This window comes from Vulpes vulpes, chromosome 1 (assembly GCF_048418805.1).
Source record: "Vulpes vulpes isolate BD-2025 chromosome 1, VulVul3, whole genome shotgun sequence".
Taxonomy (NCBI): Eukaryota; Metazoa; Chordata; class Mammalia; order Carnivora; family Canidae; genus Vulpes; species Vulpes vulpes.
Genome location: NC_132780.1, coordinates 123,077,609 through 123,095,071, shown reverse-complemented (window position 1 = coordinate 123,095,071; position 17,463 = coordinate 123,077,609). Strand labels below are relative to the sequence as shown.

Here is a 17,463-nt window from a genome sequence, read left to right as displayed (position 1 = left end):
GAGTTTCTATCTCCTGTTAGATGAGATTTTGTGCAAAACAAACAAATGATGTTTTGTGAATTTAGGATCCTCAAAAGTAGTTTTCAAAGCTCCTCAGCAAAATAAAGATTTAAGAAAAAGTGATTTAACAATGAATCCTATCTGGTTTTTGCTTTTTGCTTTTTTTTCCTTTTCAGACGGATGTAATTGTTAATTCTGTAGATCCGCTATATGGTCTCAGATTAGGACCTGTGTCGAAATCAATTCTACAACAAGCAGGAGATGAACTAGAACTGGAATTTAATAAAAAAATTACCAAGATACATCAAGGTTCTCAGTTGGTACTGGTCACAAAAGGATTTAAATTGTCCTGTCAATGTGTATACCATGTGTTGTGGGACTCCAGATGTTTCAAAAAGTCTAAGGTAAGTTCAAAATAAGTGTATCTTTACGTAGTTCCACTGTCTGCGTAGTCTTTGCTGAGTTCCCGTCATGTCATTACATTTATTAAAGGTTGGTAAGTGGGTTAGTCCTCATTTTTTATCACTCTGAAAAGCAGAGAAAGTGTTGTTGTCCCAAGTTATCTTAAGAAAGTTAGCTTACAATATTACCTAACTCATGTCTAAATTGTAAGCTAGGGGCACCCAGGTGACTCAGTAGTTGAGCATGGGCCTTTGGCTCAGGTCTTGATCCCGGGGTCCTGGGATCGAGCCCATATCAGGCTTCCTGCATGGAGCCTGCTTCTCCCTCCGCCCATGTCTCTGCCTCTCTCTCTCTCTCTCTCTCTCTCTCTCTCTCTCTCTCTCTCTGTGTCTCTCATGAATAAATAAATAGAATCTTTAAAAAATAATAAAAATTCAAAAAAAAAATTAAGCCGGCATATTGTAAATAGACCTGGAAAGGGGGGGGGGCTACCTCAGCTTGCACACCTGTTCACCTCGCCCTTCTGTGACCCTGTTGGCCTTTCCCTAAGCAGACCTGGAATTTCACCTCTCCCTATTTCCCTCCATCAGTTAAATGCCAGGAGGTCCTGGGATTCCCTTTCCAGTGTTGCTCCAGGTAAATCTATTACCTGGGGTGTCTTCCTACCTATGCTTGTGGTAGAGATTGGCTTTCCGGCTAACTTTGCCACACATGAAAGAGTAGGGGGGACCCACTCAAATGTGGAGAGAGGGAGACAGTCCCCTTCTCTACCTTTGTTTCTCTCTATTTTGTCACCATTTCTGGCCCTCCTTTGACTGAGAGCCCTCTAATCCCACACTGGCCCTCTAGTCACTCTCTCCCCTGAGTTTTCCAAGGCCCTTTCACAGGCAACCATCCTGTACTAGAATTCAGTTTGGATGTTGAAACATTGATGCAAAGTGTAAGTCTGCCAAATATGTTAGCACTTCTCGAGAAGCAATCACATTCGGACGTATCTTAAAGATGTTGGATAGAGCTGCTTACTTACTTTACCCTCTGTCTCCTTTATTAAACTTTTCCAAGAGCTCTTTGTTTCAACCTGGAAGCAGCAGGTAAGTGGCGATAAATTGATGGTTGGCTCTCTGACCCAGGGAGATGGGCAAGGCCTTATGAACTGGGAGAAATCATCGGACCCCAATACGCTGAAGAGCATAAGACAGAGCCCTAGATTACTTCTGTTGCTCATCATCTAACCTAAGTCTGCAGTGGGTTCCATGGAGGGGATCTTCCCCTGCTCTCTAAGGAGGCATGGACACGACCCTTAGGGAGAATAGAGGTCGGCATTGCAAAGTATGGGCAGGATCCAAGGGGCAAGGGAGGTTTTATTTGGACTCAAAGGCTCATCTGTTTTTCCTCCAGGTGCTGAGAATTGTGGTGAAGGAATGTTTGGAGAAATGCCTTGAACTAAATAAAACTTCTATTTCCTTCCCCGCCCTGGGGACTGGAAACATTGGTATTCCGAACGATGTAGCAGCGAAGATCATGTTTGGTGAAGTTTTAAATTTTGCCAAGCGCCATTTGAAAAAACAATTAACTGTAAATTTTGTGATCTTTCCAGAAGAACTGGAGACCTATAAGGTCAGTTAATATTTGAGAAATGTCCTATGGTTCATTCATTCCGTCGTTTGATAACATCTATGTAGTATCGCCAGCCTAAGACGTGAGCTAAGCACTTTACAGCACAGTGATGTTCTAACTTGGTAAATTTAATTTTTTTTTTAATTGCCCACCTCCAACCTAGTGAAGAATGTCTGTAAAGAAGTCATGTTGGGGCACCTGGGTGGCTCAGTGGTTAAGCATCTGCCTTGGTTCAGGTCGTGATCCCGGGGTTCTGGGATCTAGTCCCGATTCAGGCTCCCTGCAGAGAACCTGCTTCTCAGAATCTCTGCCTATGTCTCTGCCTCTCTCTGTGTGTCTCTCATGAATAAATAAAATCTTAATTAAAAAAAAAAAAAAGGAGAAGAGGGGAGCCCTGGTGGCCCAGCAGTTTGGTGCCACCTTCGGCCTGGAGTGTAATCCTGGAGACCCGGGATCGAGTCCCACGTTGGACTCCCTACATGGAGCCTGCTTCTCCCTCTGCCTGTGTCTCTGCCTCTCTCTGTCTGTCATGAATAAATAAATAAAAAATCTTTAAAAAAGAAGAAGAAGAAGAAAAAGAAGCCATGTTACCCAGCTGCCTAACTTCCCTCTTTTCCCTTGTTGGCCGCCTTCATTCTCAACTCTGCTCCTCAAAGGTAAGCAACCTTCCAGTTTCTTTTTTTTCTTTTCTCTTTTTTTAACCTTCCAGTTTCAATGTGGGGTCCTCTGCTCTTCTCTCTTCTCTCCCCCTCTGAGAATATAAGTATTCTTACAGATTCTGCAAAGTTCTGTTTTGTGAGCCACCTTCAGACATATACCTAACCCTCCCTCATTTCCACTTGGTTATCTGATTGTCATCTTAAATCCAACATATTTAAGACAAATTCCTTGTCTTCTCCTCTTCAATCAAACAACTTCTTGGGGCAAGTTAATATACTTTTCTGTGCTTCAGTTTCCTCATCTTTAAAGTGGGATAAGAGGGGCCCCTCGCTGTCTCAGTCCATAGAACATGCAACTTTTGATCTTGGGGTTGTGAGTTCGAGCCTCGCATTAGGCACAGAGCTTATTTGCAAAAAAAAAGCAAAGTGATAATAATAACCACCATCCTATGGAGCTGTTGTGAGCATTAAATGAGTTAATATGCATAAAACACTTACAACGTTACCTGGCCCACAGGTAAGCCCTCCGTGAAGAGGAGCCACTGTATCAGCTGTAATGAACTGTGATTCACGGAATGCTGACCTGAGTACGAAGCCAAGTGACTTGTTTGTTATCTTTTCTTCCCAATTAGATTATTTCACAGCAGAGGTACATTTGGCTACTTTCGCTGTGTCCCCAGTACTGTCCCCAAATTCAATCTCTTGTTTAACTTCTCTGTAGGTGACCTCAGAGGGAAGTCCATTGTGGTCTGATACAAATTGGAGGGATTGTGTGTAGGAGAGTGGGTCCCTGTGTCTGGGGGCAGACGTCTATGTGTCTAGCTTCTTTAGTTTTTGCTTCATCTTAGCTTTTGGTTTTAGAATGGGCAGAGTAAGCGGAGTTTCTTTCTTTCTTTTTTTAAGATTTTATTTATTTATTCATGAGAGACACAGAAAGACGCAGAGGGAGAAGCAGGCTCCCCACGGGGAGCCCGATATGGGACTCGATCCCTGGACCCTGGGATCACACCCTGAGCCAAAGGCAGATGCTCAACCATGAAGCCACCCAAGCCCCCATAAGCTGAGTTTCTAACGTGTGAAAAGGTCCCTGATATATTCCCCGTAATGAGTATGTAGTGCTGTGCTGTCCTGCCTTTAAAGTACCATCTCTGTGCTTTTTTCTTGCTTAGCTGGCACTTTGAGAAGGGACTGTCATGATGTTAAGGAAGACTAAAAAAAGGAAATGAAATAAGTTACAGCAGCTTAAAATAGGTTTTCAAGACAGATTTCTGGTTCTGCCAGTAGCAACATCTAAGGGCTAGGACAATTTTCCAGGCATAAGTCTGGGGTTTGGATATAAGGGGTCTTGCTCAGTGTCTGGCAGAGAGAGTGGCTCTGAACACTAGTCCTCTGACTTCTCACTTTTCCACCTCTCAGTCTGTCTCGAGGTCAGTGGATGCCATTTTTATCTCTCCCTACAAGAAAATGAACTTATACTTGTTCTAGCTTTTGCTCTTTGCTGGAACAAGTGTATAGGTTCTTATTCCTTTTGCTGCTTGACTAGACCCAGGGAGGTTTGTAGTGTTTGCTGGTATTCATTGCTGACTTCAAGCTGTGAGTGTGACATCACTGAAGGTGGAGTTGGGAAGAGATGTTCATGGTGAGCTCTCATTAGCCAATGTCAGCCAGCTCCAGGACACCACTGTGTCTCATCCACAGCTGACCTGCAAACTCTACCCAGTGAAGTAGCTCACCTTCCAGACAAAACGAAGCACTATCGATGGGCCCAGATAGATGCCCTGAGCACATCCCTGAACTGCTCAGGAAGTGCCATCTTCCTACAAGGGAAAATTAACTGCATCTAGAAAAGAAGTTCTGTTCTCTTCAATACACAAACAAAAATGTATGTGGCGATTCAAAAAATTATAAAGATCACCCACAATCTGAGAGCTCCCCTAGGCATTGCTAATAAAAACACCTGCCATGTATTGCATCAGCCAGGCACTGTGCTAAGGAGAAACTGTAGAAAAATCTAGCCTCCCCCTCGTTATTTACCATCTTTCCAATGAAGTAATCACTGCCAACTGAACCAACTTTAAACAAAAGAGTTTGTAGGTATAGTCATTCCAAACCCTAGCAGACATTTCGTTTTTTCAAATGGACTCTGTGTTAAAGGGTCTGCATGGCAACACATGCCAATCTTTGTCTGTTGATTGCCATAAAAAAAAATAATTACAATAGCTCACATATGCTTACTATGTGCCAGGTTCACTGTTAGGCACTTAACAAGAATTGATCATTTATTCAATCTACAGACAAAGCTTGGTGTGCACATAACTTATTTAAATAAGTCTCTGTTTTATTAATTACAAGAGCATCTGCCCACTTTTGTCTTCAGTGACGTAGCCACACCTTTGGTTCAGTGTCTAATATGTAATAAGCAGAGCATTTATATTTGTGGAATGAGTGAATGATTATATTTTGCCTTGGGATATGCATTCTTTTTTCTTTTATACCAGATTTTGGTTTTCTTTCCGGTTTTCCTATACTCGTTTCCCCTAGGTGTTCTAATAGTTCATGGTACTGCGTAATTTGGTGCTGTGACTGCTGTTCCCTAGGACTGCTGTAGATTTGTGGCAGTGGGGATGGGGATTGACAGAGTGGATAAGGCCAAGTGTGGTATATGCATGTGGAAAGAGGGATTTTGTTGACTTTGCCTGAAATCCCCACTTATGACTTTGCTCTCTTTTGCTTCTGATAGACTTTCAGCGCTGAAATGGCAAAGAATAAGTCCAAGCTACATCATTCCAATAATTACAGTGGTGAGTAAGAAATTCATGGGCTTGGAAGTAGAGCCCACCCAACAGAGTCTCATTCTATTTTTCATCATCTGAACTAATGGAAGGGACAAGAATAAGAAATAAGCTAACTATATCTCACTGTGCTTTAATTCAGATACTAACTGGCTCAGTATCTGAAGGTGATTCTACTTTTGCCCAGTCCAGTCTCATGTTATGAATAGAGAGGCTAAGCCACAGTGCGTAATCCACAGTGTGGGTAGTTCATTCATAGACAGAGGTGTATAATTTTTCTCTAAGTTCTGCCCTCCATAAGCTGACTAAGCCTGTTACTCTTTTTGCTCTGAATGAGGTTACATCTAAATAGGATTACTCATTAGCCATGATAGAAAACATATCTCAGTAATACCAGATAATAATAAGTGGATTAACCTGACACTACCCATACCTGAATAATCCCTGGGATCATAACTGAAACTTTAAACAAACAAACAGAAATATGGATAGGCCCTAACTCTACAGATTTTGATTCGGGAGCTCTCCATCTGGGCCAAGCATGTATATTTTTCAGTGGCTCCCTAATCAGTTTTGCTGCTGAACTAGGTTTGGGGATCACTGGCTAAACTAATCCTGATTGATGTTGGAGAAAGATTAACTTTGTCTTATAACTCCTATCCTTTAGTGAAGTTTGAGTCCATGGAATTGGAAATACCTCATGACAACTAGGATGTATACTTCTGAAATAATAGTCTTTTACTCTACAGTATTCTAAGAACATTCTAAAAACACTAGACATTCAACCGGCAATAGAAACTGCTAGGATATTTCCCACTAGGGTCCCAATGATTTGCTATACCCTTTAATAGAAGACTTCACTTATGGATGTGCAGTGGTCCAGCAGTGCTGGATATGAAGGAGGAGGATTCTTGAAGAGCTGTGGCCTGTGACTGTGCCTCTTATGAATCTGTTTATCTGTAGAACAATGATAATAACAGACTTTTGTGAGGAGAATTGGAGATTATGTATGTAAAAATGTTCTGTAAATTGCAAAGCATTAAATGAAGGCCAAAGAATAATGAATGAGAGGACCCACGGGGCCCACAGGAGGGAGAGATTCAGACCTGAAGGGATCAAGAGTAACTTCCTGGACAAGTGGTTCTAAGTTGGGCTTTGAGGATGGCGGATTTTCAATGGCTAGAGCTGGTGGGTTGGGGCACCCAAGGTGAAGAAAACCCACAGCAGCTAACAAATGCAGTGCGTGGGTAAAGAACCACCCTGAATCTAGGGGAAAAGGTAGATAGGAGTTTTAGGTGAGGATAATATGGAAAAGAAACATACAAATGTCTCTATGTGACTGGTCTGCATAAGAGGGCCAGGCGTTACCTTTGACTTCAGTCATTTTTAAGGACACCTGTAAAAGAATTGTAATTATAGCATAGGACCATAATTGACAATAACGGTTAATGATGATGATCTCAGATTATCAAGGAAAAGTTAAACTATTTAGGAAGGCAGGGAAATGTGTTTTCATTAGAAATATTTAGCTAATAAACTAAAAAAGTCATTTAACTAATAAATATTTAACTAATGTGTTTGGTGCTAGAAGTGTTTCCTTTGGTGATCTGAAGAATGAGTTACACAGAAGAACAATTCCTTTTTTCCCAGTAATGATGGGTAAATGAAGTATCACCATATTTTGTTTCTAGTTTTTTCCTAAAATCAATATAAATTCCTGGGCAGAGGAAGGGTTAAAAAACAAACAAAACCCCTATGCCTTCAATTTAAGAACCCTTTGTCATTTCTATTGTCTAAACCATTGGCTTTTTTTTTTTTTTTTCTCTCAGACCCTCTCTTACTTCTAGGTCTCTCCTGATACTGTTTCACAGTTCCCGATACCACCCAACTGTTCTATCGGGGGAAGGATACTAATTTCCACTACTAACCTCAGTTTGCTTACGGGGAGCAGAATCACATGAGTGCTAGAGGCAGAGTGCCCACCCCTGCTAGCTCCATGGCCACCACTTATTAGTCCTAATAACCATGGGCAAGTAACTTAATAACTCTGAATAAGTTTCCTCATTTACAAGATGGGGCTGTTAATAGTACTTGTATCATAAGATTGTGAAAAGCGGACAAAATAATTTATGTGAAGCACTTAGAACGATGCCTAGAACATAGTAAGTGCTCAATTTACTTTTCCCCTTCAAAATATGCTTCTGAGATTCATCCAAATAGCTCAAGTTTACTCCTTTTCATTGGTATAACAATATTCCATTATTGAAGGACGTCTGGGTCATTTCCAGTTTTTTGCTGTTACAAACGAAAATGTGAGCTTTCTTATACATACCTCCTGAAACACATGTACAAAAATCTCTTTACACAATATATAATTGTGGGGGTAGTGGTGCCAGTTTTACATTCATCATAGATATATACAGGAGTTCCAGTTGCTCTATATCAAGTGTTCCCAACACTTGATATTGTCAGATTTGCCACCAGTCTGGTGGATAATTTTTCATATCCCTGATTACCAGTGAAGATGAGCATCTTTTCACACATATATGGGCCATTTGTGTTCTTCCTTTTTCTTGATAATTTGAGGGAATTCTTTTTTCTTTTAAAGATTTATTTGACACAGAGACTGAGAGCACAAGAAGGGGGAGCGGCAGGCAGAGGGAGAGGGGGGAGCAGGCTCCCTGTGCAGCTGGGAGCCAGATGGGGGACTTGATCCCAGGACCCCAGGATCATGACCTGAGCCAAAGGCAGACACTCAACCCACTGAGCCACCTAGGTGCCTGAGAGAATTCTCGATATATAATTCTAGATACTGCCTCACCTATGAATTTCCTCTCATCTAGTCTATTGCCCTCTAACCTTTTTTTTTTTTTTTTTTTTTTTTTTTGCAATTTGGGTTGAGAATTACTATAGTCCATCAGAGATTCTACTTCTTTATATATATCTTTGCTCCTTTTGGAGGGGGGTTATAGAGAGGGGTACACATGAGTGGGTTGGAATCAAGTTCTTTGACATTTTCTGCTGGGATATACCATGTCAAGCAGCAGGAGCTGGTAAGCTCCAAATTCTGTGGTGTAAAATGTCCTGTTACATACAGATAAGACATGAAGAGGAACCCCAGAGAGTAGAGTTATGGGTATTTCTTCATTATACTTGGATAATTTTCTAATTTTTCAAAAATAAATGTGTTATTTTTATAATCAGAAATACATATTTTTCTAAAAGAATTTTCACTCTCTAAGCTCTATGGCTTTCAGAGATGTTTGATTTCGAAGTCGGTAGGAGCAGAGGTTAAGGAAAATCTCAGTGGAACATAAAGGCATACTTCATTTTATGGTACTTTGTTTTATCGTGCTTCAGATACTGCTTTGTGTTTGGAGTTGTTTTGTTTTGTTTTGTTTTTTACAAATTGAAGGTTTGTGGCAACACTGTGCCAAGCAAGTCCGTTGGTACCATTTTTCCGGCCACATTTGCTCACTTCATGTCTCTATATAACATTTTGGTGATTCTTGAAATATTTCAAACTTTTTCATTGTTATATTTGTTGTGATTTGTGATCCTGATTATGGCTCACAGAAAGCTCAGATGATAGCATTTTTTAGCAACAAATTATTTGTTTTAAAGATTTTATGTATTTATTCATGAGAGACACACAGAGAAAGAAAGAGGCAGAGACACAGGCAGAGGCAGAAGCAGGCTCCATGCAGGGAGCCCGATGTGGGACTCAATCCTGGGACTCCAGGACCACGCCCTGGGCCAAAGGCAGGCGCTAAACCGCTGGGCCACCCAGGGATCCCCAACAAAGTATTTTTAAACTATGTACAGTGTTATTTTAGACATAATGCTATTGCATACTTAGTAGACTACAGTATAGTGTAGACATAACTCTTATATGCACTGGAAAACCAAAAAAAAATTCATTTGACTTGCTTGATTGCAACATTCACTTTATTGCAGTGGTCTGGAACCCGATCTACGGCTCTGAGGTATGACTATGATGGTCAACATCTAGGCTGATATCACAAGGTGAACTCACCTGTGAACTGACAAAAGCAACATAGCAGGGGCAAGGCAAGATAAAGCCGACCCCTTACAGGCTAAACTCTGTTCTCAAGGAGGCTGTAAATCATACATTTAGATTTACTTCATATCTGGCACAGCTCTCAGAGGTAGGCACGTAATTGAAGCTGCTGCTGCTGGCAACGGTCACAATATCCTCGAAACAAATGTTCGCTTTAGTGTTTTGTTCTGCTCTGGTTTAAAACCCACCTGCCTTCTGTGGATGTTTATGATACTCTTTTCAGTCCCCAAGTTGACCAGAGAGGAGAAAAGAGAAAATGGGCTCAAACCTAAATCTCCTGCAATCAGTCTGATGGGATCCAACCTGGAAAAGATGAAGGAGGCCCAAGCGTGGATCCAGAGGATACTGAGCCCCCAGAATCCACATATCATTGAGAATAATCATATCCTCTACCTCGGGAAAAAGGAACATGACGTTTTGACTCAGCTTCAGAATACCTTAAGGGTCTCTATCTCTGAGATTATCAGTCTGGAAAAGGCAATTTTAGAGATCAAAGGAGCCCAAGCTAACGTTATTGAGGTTGTTCTGAACATTGAACATATGCTGTGTGAAGTCCAAGAGGAAATGGCAAGAAAAAAGGAGCTAGCCCTTTGGAGCTTGTCAGGTGAGTAACTTTAAATTGGAAAGTCAGCTCTTGCAACTATTCCTTATGGTGTGAGTGCATCTGCTCTATGTATGTGGGTCAGAGATAGTATGGGAGCGAGAGCAAACATGCTGGTTCTGTGTTAGGCCATAAACTTTTATAACCATTTTTTGACTCTCTTTCTACCAGCAAGGTTACTTGGTAAATGAACACACACACACACACACACACACACACACACAATGCACACACACAAGATTGTATTTACTTGACATGGGTTGCTTGAGAAGCAATTAAATGGGAAAGCCTCAGGCAACGCAAGCCCTGATTCCGGGGGAGAAAAATACATCCCTAATTCTACAAATAGAGCATTCAAATATGGACACATTCCATTTGATTAATTCATTTCTTTGAATTTTATTGCAGCTACGTATTTGTTGCTGGCAGCGTTACGAAAGTTGAAATTACTTTGAGCTCACCAAAGTAAATTATTCATTTGTACTGTGAAGTACACTCAAGGATCTCCCATTGAGTGGGGCAAAATTCATCATGATGACTGGGATTTGGGTCTGGAGAGATCCTTTTAACATAGCCCAAGAGCTAAGTAGGAAAATTTTACTGTTGTAAATGCCACCTTGGGAAACAGAGGTTTATTTCATTTATTTACTTGACTTATGTAAATTTTATCTGTGATATGTGCCAAGCATCCTGGTGGGTCCTGGAGATACAGTGATAAGATGGACATTGTTTCTACCCAAAATCTAATTGAGGATACTGAGATGCAAGCAGGTTCGTTATGAAAGAGGGTGAAAGTGCTCTCTATGAGAGCACCTCAGACAGGCACTGTGATGCTGTCATTTAGAATGTATATTTGGTCATTCAGGTGAGGAAAACATATTTGTCATATATATTTGGTCTTTGTCCACATTCCTGGCTTACAGCTCTCATAACCCTTGGATTTCCTAAGTGTTGAGAGTGATAAAGGTGTCTTTTGTTACATATAGGAGGGGACCTTGGAAAGCACCTAAGGGTGGAGACTGGTCACCAGGAGATCCAATCTACGATTAGAGGATTGGAACTTTTGGTATCCCCCAGCCCAACAATCTAAGGAAGGGGCTGGAGGCTGAATCATTTGCCGATGGTCAATGATTTAATCAGCGTGACTAGGTAACAGACCTCCAAAAAAAACCCAGGAAGACAGGTTCAGAGAGCTTCCAGGTTGGTGAGCCCATGGAGAGCAAGGGAGAGTGGCTTGCTGGGAGAGTGCATGGAAGCTCCGCCCCCTTTCCCCATTCCTTCCTTGCCTTATGCAACTTTTCAGTCTGACTGTTCCTGAGTAATATACCTGTACAACAAACCAGCAATCCAGTAAGTAACATGTTCCTCAGTTCTGTGAGCTGCTCTAGCAAATTTTTTTAATTAAAGATTTTATTTAAAAAAATTAAAGATTTTATTTGATTCGTGAGAGACAGAGAGAGAGGCAGAGACACAGGCAGAGGGAGAAACAGGCCCAGGACTCCAGGATCATGCCATGAGCCAAAGGCAGATGCTCAATCACTGAGCCACCCAGGTGTTGCTTCTCTAGCAAATTAGTCAACCCCAAGGAGGAGCTCATGGGAACCTCTCTGATTTATAGTCAGCCAGTCAAAAGTACAGGTAGCAATCGAAACTTGCAACTGGTGTCTGGAATCCAAGGAGAAGGTCATTGGAACCTCTAGTTTGTAGCTAGTCAGCCAGAAGCACAGGTAACAACCTGGCTTTTGACTGGTGTCTGAGGTGTGTGTGTGTGTATGTGTGTTGGGGGGCAGTCTTATAGGATTGAACCCATAACCTGTGGAATCTGATGCTATCTTTGGATAGATAGCAGCAGAATTGCTTGCTTGTGTATACGGGAAACCCTCCTACACACAGACATTGGCTTTGGGTCTCAGCATACCTATTAAGACACCTAACCCAGTCTTGGGAGGTCAAGGGAAGCCTTCTCAGAGGAGGTGTCACAAATGGTGAGTGAAGAATAAATAGCAATTAATAAGATAAAGAAACTTCCAAGCAATCGGACCAGGGTCTAGATTAAGCAAGACTTTGTAAATCACATGAGATTTCAGAGTTTTTCTTGAAACAAGGGGGAGCCTTGAAGGATTTTAGCAGAGATAAGGTCAGTTTCATACTGTAGAAAGATCACTGAAATGTTGATGAGTTTGGCACAAAAATTCAGATGTAAAATTTCAAAGAACACCTTACTTGCACCTTGTTTGTAAAAATAATTCAGGCAGACATGGTCAAAGTCAGTTGGAGTTTACAATAAATATTGTATCTCCATTCCTTAGAAAAACTCAGGGGGCAAAAAACGACAAAAATAAGACACAAGGATGAAGCCAAAGATTATGATTTCTACTTAGCTTTTGAAACTTAAGGACTGTGGATATTTAAACTGACCGCACTATGCTCCCCAGGAGAACGAGAGACAAGACTGGTCTATGAAGCTTGTGGCATTACTTGAAACTAACTGCATTCATACCGTTGACTCCTTCTCCCAGCTATTGGCAGTTAGTCCTGTAAGTCCCTTGTTCTGCTGCAAGGTGGCATTTTTGATAGCTGATGACTAAGCATATCTTTCCACAGCAGTGTTTCACAGTCTCCTACACACCCTCTTCTCAATCAAATTAAGACCTTCATTAACAAAATGGATAGATTTGTAATGAGTTTTTACTACAAGGATCATCAACTATCCACCAGAATAAAATTTTAAATTAATAGAAGTTAGGTATTTCCTCTTTGATGCTGCCACTGTAATGCTTCCTGAGGAGCGCTCCTGACAGCAGCGGTTTGTGGATCTTTTGAGTCTCTGATGCCCAACCCAGTGCCAGGCAGGTGATAAGAGCTCAGTAAATGTTTGCTGAACTCAAGCGAACTGAACTCTGTTACTATACTTTATGAATGTCAGCTGTTGCTCTCGAGGTTTAATTTATAATCTCTTCCTTTGCAATGTCCTGGCACTGGAGTTTCTCTGCTATGGAATTTTGTCCCTCCCGCATTCCAGATGTATAACTTGGCCCCTCTAGAATTTCTTTGGATTTATTATCTGCTTTTTGTGGTTAAATTGAGCCCATTCAATTAAATAATGTGCTAGGAATTAGGTCATGTTCGTATACTTGGGCTTAAATCAAACTGAAAATAAACTGAGGGGCCCCTGGGGTGGCTCAGTTGGTTAAGCATTTGCCTTTGGCTCAGGTAATGATCTAGGTTCCTGGGATCCAGCCTGGCATCATCGGGCTTCCTGCTCAGCTGGGAGTCTGCTTCTCCATCTGTCCTTCCTCCCTGCTCACGTTCTCTCTCTCTCTCTCATAAATGAATAAAATCTTTAAAAAAACTGAAAGAAAATAAGTCTTTTGGGGGGTTTCTGTTTGTCTACCTATATGTATATTTATTCCAATAAGGAGTTGCTAGGCAATAACAGGTGTCCCTTGAATTTAAAAAAGAAGGTAGGAAAGTAGAGAGAAGGAACAAAAGAAGGAAAAAAAGGAAGGAAAGGACACCATAAACTCTTAATCTCCAAATTCTCCTCTCTGTGGCTGGGTGGCATAGGAGTGATGTATATACCCAACATTCTGCTTTGCCACTTAACAGAAAGCCCTGGCGAAAGCCCAGTGTGATTCTGGGCAAGTCACCTAACTTCTCCGAGTTTCAATTTCCTTATTGGTAAAAGTGTGTGAATTATTCCAGCGGCAGTGTTGTGATGTTCAAATGAAGTCGAGATATGAGATCTTTTTGAAAATCTTGAAGTTTTATGTAAATGTCATGCTATTTTTCATCACTCCTCAATGTTTTGTCATGCCTGTATCTTTTTGTTGATGAGCATCCTGGCTAGAAATATAAACATTTTCTATAAGCAACACAATTATATATCATTGTTACAACATTGATGGGGGAATTATACATTAATGATATTTTTTCTCTCACCCCTTCAGCCTCATAATCCAAACCATGTGAAGACAAATTTATTAACCCCCTCTTTTAGCCTATGACTTCTCATTAGGTTGTACTCTCCTAGCATGTCCTGAACATATAAGGCACACAATGTAAACTGGTTAATCCACCCCTTTAAATTTCTATAATTTGTTTTATTGAATTTCTTTACAACCCTCTGTCCTCTCACAGAGCATTGAGATAAAGTGCTGTGTTACTCATTTTTAGGGCAATGGACTGATGGGCAACCAAAAAATCAGGATGAAATGAAAAGGAATAAGTTTCTGAGATGCCTAAAACTTTCAGCTGAGGAAATTCAGGATCAGAAGAAACTGTTTGAAAACTGTGGTTTGCAGGTTATAAAGGTATACTTAATTTAAGGGAAAGATTTGACTCGTCTTGCTATCCCTTGGTTCTGTAGCCAAAAGAATAATTCACCTGCTGATGACTCTAAGCCAGCTACTTGTTGACCCAAAACCCTGGGATTAAGACAGAAAGTGGGGCAGGGGTGGGCAGGCACAAAGGGTGTAGTTGGAAAGGAGGTAGAGATGATGCCAGGATGTACAGAAGCACCAATCAAGATTCAGGGCAAACCTATCTGCCTGTCTTGAAGCAAAATGAAAGAAATGGAATAGCATTTATCACACCATATTATAATTGTTTACCTAGTTTTACCTCTCACTAAACTATGAGCTTTTAAGAAGGCAACAACTATGTCTACACTGTTGACCATTTCATTACCAGCGCCTGGCACGGAGTGACTGCTCACTGAATGTTTTTTTTTTTTTTTGAAAGATTTACTTATTTTTTCATGAGTGACAGAGAGGGAGAGACAGGGAGAGGGAGAAGCAGGCTCTGCACAGGGAGCCTGATGCGGACTCGATCCTGGACCCTGGGATCACGCCTTACCCAAAGGCAGACACTCAACCGCTGAGCAGCCCAGGCGTTCCTGCTCAGTGAATTTTTATTAAGTGGATTTATCAAAGAAGGGACAGGGAATTTTAAAGAGACAAGTCAAAGCAGGAGAGGGTTGGGCCAGGAGAGACTCTTAAAACACTCTACATGAAATACAAGTTGCATGCAGCCATATGCACATACGAGCCTTTATGTGTGAAGCAGGGTATCAAGCAATGTAAATAGCAGTTCTTACTTTTTCCCCGTTTTTTTTAGTTTTTCATATCCTTGGGTCATAGGTGGAGAAAATAGACAATTCCGTTCTCATGGCTATCTTCCAAAAAAAGAAGAAAGTGATGGAAGAGAGAACACATGGGAAACCTGTGAGCTGCAGGTTGTTTCAGCAAGTTCCTTACCAGTTCTGTGAAGCAGTATGCAGAGTTGGCTTTCAAAGAATGTACTCGGTGCCCTGCGGTAGGTGTCGGCCCCTCATCTTCAGGGCCTCTGTAGGTGGGGATGGGTGAGCAGGCCTCAGCAGGTGACTCACCACGCATAGTATTTGTTGCTGTGGTGAGGGGAATCACTTGCAGCTGGCATATAGTGATAAAGTTATATGGGAAGGGTCATATTTTTTGTCCTTCATATGTTTTGTTGCTGATGGGTTTAATGTTGATGAAAACGTTAGCAGTAAGGTCTACAGTTCACTGGTTTTCTCTTTTCTGTGGTTATGTGTTTTATCTGCAGAGAACACTTTGAAGCTTTTTGTTGCTGTTGTTATCTCCATAAAATTATTATCACCACTACCAAACCTCATCCCTTAATTAAAAGGGCATTTTTCCTGAACTTGGTATTAAGTTGCTCTTTTCTGGGGCACCTGGGTGGCTCAGTGGTTGAGCACCTGCCTTTGGCCCAGGGCGTGATCCCAGGGTCCTGGGATCCAGTCCTGCTTTGGGCTCCCTGCTCAGTGTCTTTGCCTCTCTCTGTGTCTCTCATGAATAAATAAATAAATAAAATGTTTTTTTTTTTTAAGTTGCACTTTTCTCTTTCATCTTCTTCATTTCCTATAGATAGCTAGTGAATGAATTAGATATCTTATGGCAGGTGAAGTGAATGACATCTTGAGATCCTTTTCAGCTACGGGAGTTCTACTATGTGTAGCTTCTGTGTCTTTTTTCAGTTGTACAACAATAGTGCATACTTAATGGCCATTTTGTCCCCTTTAGATCTCTCCAAAGGAGGCTAAGAAATTTAGTAATAATCATGGAGAATACCTAGCAATGTGGCTTGGTTTTACCTGATCCATTGACTATGTTCCTGCTAAAGAGCAAGAACCTTTACCTTTCAAAGTATATAGCATGATCCTTGCTGTGAAGCCAACTCCAAGTCTTGATTTCTAGAAAGCACAGGGTCTGGTAATCTTCATCTCTTTGCCCCAGACAGAAGAATTTAAGCAATACCTGAAGTAAAAATTGAACATGGAAAATTCCTGGGGACAAAAATTGGTAAATGAATCCCCACCAAGAAGTCTTTGAGTGTAACCTGAAGAGGGTTATTGACAAAGTCTTAAAAATTCACAACTTCTAAAAAAAAAAAATTCACAACTTCTTTTTGCACCTGAACCCATCATAACTGGCTTTCCTGCATTCCCCACTCCCTGCCCCTACTTAAACTACTCTAAGACCATCACTAGTTTTTCAACTCTTCTAGTGCCTTCTTTTTGGTCCTGTGGCAGATGCTGCTAGTTGCCTGACATCTATACAGAGCTTTCTTCCTAAAGGACACATACACCACCTCCCAAGGAAGACAGCCCCAAAGTCTCACCCTGTCTCATCATCAGCCTCAAGTCCAAAATGTCCTCTCTTAAAGCATAAAAGCAAGGTAATTGCCCCAACCCACTCATTATATAGTGCCAGGAGAAGGAGCAGGAAAAGTGCAATAAAAACTCCCATTTCTAAAGGAGAGAAGGAAAGTCACTGGTCCATACCACTAATCACCTGCTGCTGGACATGGATAGTGATGACTCTATTCTGGGAGTGGATTAAGACCCTTGTTTCCTTGTTTTGCACTCTGGGAAGAATCTTCCATATGGGTTGGTGCCCTTGGTCATTTCTAGGCCGGCTCCCTACCAGGGGTCTATGGATTGCCTCAGGGACCAGAATGCTCCCAGGCTACTGACAGCCAGGCTTGCAGTTTCTTCAGCAATACAGTTCCTTTAAAACCTCTGCAGGCATGAAGCCTGTTTACTTTTGGTCAAGTTTCTGTCTTTAAAAGCCAGCCAAAGGTCTTCTCTCCATCTAGTCTTTAAGATTCTGGTCTTTTACCTACTGGCCTCTGTGCTCTGTCCACATCCCTAGCTCTAGGCTTAAAGCCACTGCCTGAGGCAATTCAGATGATAGACTCATTGGGGAGATAGTGCCCATAATGTGACTTGCATTGACGTGTCTGGTGGTGAGTGGGCTTAACCAAAGG

The 17,463-nt window shown here is 41.4% G+C and overlaps 1 protein-coding gene across 4 annotated transcripts in view; it reads left to right on the top strand.

Annotated features, from left to right (window-relative positions):
* The window catches only part of PARP9 (poly(ADP-ribose) polymerase family member 9), a 33,775-nt gene that overhangs the window by 11,571 nt on the left and 4,741 nt on the right, over positions 1-17,463 (top strand). For all 4 annotated transcript variants that reach the window (XM_025990173.2, XM_072724899.1, XM_025990172.2 and 1 more), the window contains exons 5-10: positions 177-404; positions 1,801-2,019; positions 5,419-5,479; positions 9,775-10,155; positions 14,329-14,465; positions 15,294-15,468. In XM_025990173.2, coding sequence (XP_025845958.2) covers positions 177-404; positions 1,801-2,019; positions 5,419-5,479; positions 9,775-10,155; positions 14,329-14,465; positions 15,294-15,468 — 1,201 coding nt within the window. The remainder of the gene's footprint in view (positions 1-176; positions 405-1,800; positions 2,020-5,418; positions 5,480-9,774; positions 10,156-14,328; positions 14,466-15,293; positions 15,469-17,463) is intronic.